The sequence below is a fragment of the Etheostoma cragini genome, chromosome 18, assembly GCF_013103735.1.
Source record: "Etheostoma cragini isolate CJK2018 chromosome 18, CSU_Ecrag_1.0, whole genome shotgun sequence".
Classification (NCBI taxonomy): Eukaryota; Metazoa; Chordata; class Actinopteri; order Perciformes; family Percidae; genus Etheostoma; species Etheostoma cragini.
In genome coordinates, this window is record NC_048424.1 from 4,518,569 (window position 1) to 4,521,068 (window position 2,500).

Sequence of the window (2,500 nt, forward strand, 5' to 3'; positions counted from 1 at the left end):
TTTTTTTTTTTTTTTTTTTTTTTTACAAAGAAAAGTTGTGCAGCAGAATACTTAAAAAATATTTTCTATACCATTTATCTTATGACTCCTCAAAGGTATCTTGAGACTCCTTTGGGTGGTCTCGACCCACATGTTGGGAACCACTGCATTTAGATCACAGTTCCCCTTACAGCTTCTAACCCTGTTGCACGCCCTTTGGACTCCAGTCTAGGGCTCGAACCCTTTTTGTTAGAAAGTGTAGCCTACGTCACTTTGCAGACTTTGAGCAAAATTGAGGGCACAGTAAAATAAAGGATGCAGCTCACGGCTCACCCGGAAACGAGCTTAATTTGAAAGGCTCCGCGCTTTAGGCGAGGACTGCACAACTCGTCCGCACTGACGAACAGAGCACAGGTGGCCAGAGGTAGTGGCAGCCACCAACCTGTTGGGAATCACTCTGTAGCAGACACACAACAAGCGGAAACCTCGGACCGCCGCCATTTTGGTCAAGTTCAGACTCGCGTGCTATCAACAATGTCATCAAGAAAGGAGAACACGCGCTTTTATTGAGAAAACACTTAATCCCCCGTGCGAGCCTCGAGGCCTGGCCCACGCAGAAGCCTGATTAAAATAAAGTGGGAGAATAGGAGCTGGTTGTAGTTCTTTCTTAACCAGCTCCTGCTCTGTTTCTTTTCTTCTTATTCCGAAGCTAAAGTGATTATAAAATCAATATACAAAACGCAGAGGTCTTGCATGAATTAGCTTAGTGACGGGAGAAAGGTGTGGCAGCTGCTTTTGTTCAGCATGAAAATCTCTTTAACGCGCTCAAAGATGCGACCGGGCTGCACGAGACCATAGGCGCATCTGTTCCGTTCATACATCCGCCTCGCGCGAGCTCAGGTTCACGAGCCGTTTCTTTCTTTTGCTCAATAAAGGGTCAAACCTGTGCTCTCTTTAAGTGCCAGCGGCTTAAGATAAATATGGTATTTGAAAATGAATTAAAGGCAACGTACTTGCACTGTTCACGTTAGACTATTTAACAACAAATGTACGTAGAATAAATGTTATTATCACGGGATTCAAATGATTAAACTCCACGTAGGTTATACATCGTCTAAAATTAATCAATGATGAAAGATTAAAAATAAAATAAAAAAAATAAAAATAAAAATAATCATGCCGGAACAATTATAATTCTCTAAATTTGCTGTAATATTTAGTGACCATTCAGTAGGCAATTCTTTTCATTTAAAACACATCATCGCCAGGCAACGCTGCCACACCCTTTAAATAAAGTAAAATAAATTAATTTAAAGAAAACGGAATTATTGTAAAAAAAAAAAAATAGGTCTATAATAAATACGTTACTGATTATGTAACGTCTTTAAAATGAAGCTGTTATTATAATTGATGGTATTTAAACAGCGTAGTAAATAAAACGTGTCGATAAATGCGACTGGACTTGAGTGGAGTTGGTAAATAGTTAACGTGACTGAAATGATGTGTCGCTGTGTTAAATAGTGTTTAACTAAGAGAGACCGCCGCTGCATAAGTAACAAAGTTGATTGACGTTAAGTCGGTAATTGGATAAACTACGGTGCTTTATGGTGCTCAAGCTGGGCATTGTGCCCTGAACCCCGATCCGTTAATCCGCCCTTTACCGGAGAATAGAGCAACCAGCGGCTTTTCTTTGCCTCAACAGACAGCCGGACACACACACACACACACACACACACACACACACACACACACACACACACACACACACAAGCCGTGCGAATCCGTTTTCATCTCGCCCATTTCTTTACACCGAAAAGAATTATGTAAAATATGGGTCTCGTATGTTTCTAGAAAAATAAAGGGCGGATTTCACAATAGGATTGTATAGACTGCCAGTCAATTAACCTTTAGAAACAGGCCTTCCTTTCACAGCCACTGCGCCTGGTGGACTTGACATTTAGGCTACTCAGCCTGTTGTACAGTCACGTTTGGTTTGGCAACAAAATTATCTCAATATGAAATCCAAAATGATATACTCCAAAGTAGGCCAGAGTCACCGGCGGGGGCATAACCTACAGGCCGAATGTTATCCAGCCGGGTCAGTGTCTTAGACAACAGACAGATGAAGCAGACTGGCAGGCAGACAGACATCTGGCGCCGTCTTTCTGTTCAATATTTTGGAATTGCTGTGTTGCTGGTACAATAGGGGGGGAGGAGGGGGGTTCAATAGTAGGCCAGTAGGGCACGGATACCGGGCCTTGTGGCAGCCATAAGGCTCTGTAGTAGCCTACTATTATCACAGTATGGAACAGTGTTAATAAACCAGAATATACAAGTCGAAGGAAGGGGGAATAAGGCGTTACATGAGGTGACAGGTGACTGTGAATTAGCGGGGAAAGAGGGACGGAGGACTCCGGTACCTGCAGGTCGTCTGATCCTGACGAAGGAAGACCCAGGCCGCCGCCGGGCAGCAGCCTCTGGTCCGGGTGGTGCATACCGACGCCGTAGGCCTGGGAGCCAT

General features: G+C 43.6%; 1 protein-coding gene across 1 annotated transcript in view; it reads right to left on the reverse strand.

The window, feature by feature from the left end:
• Window positions 1–2,500, reverse strand: part of tfap2d (transcription factor AP-2 delta (activating enhancer binding protein 2 delta)) — a 14,714-nt gene that overhangs the window by 10,837 nt on the left and 1,377 nt on the right. The window contains exon 2 of the mRNA XM_034900634.1: window positions 2,399–2,500. This exon is cut by the window's right edge and continues 418 nt beyond it. Coding sequence (XP_034756525.1) covers window positions 2,399–2,500 — 102 coding nt within the window. The remainder of the gene's footprint in view (window positions 1–2,398) is intronic.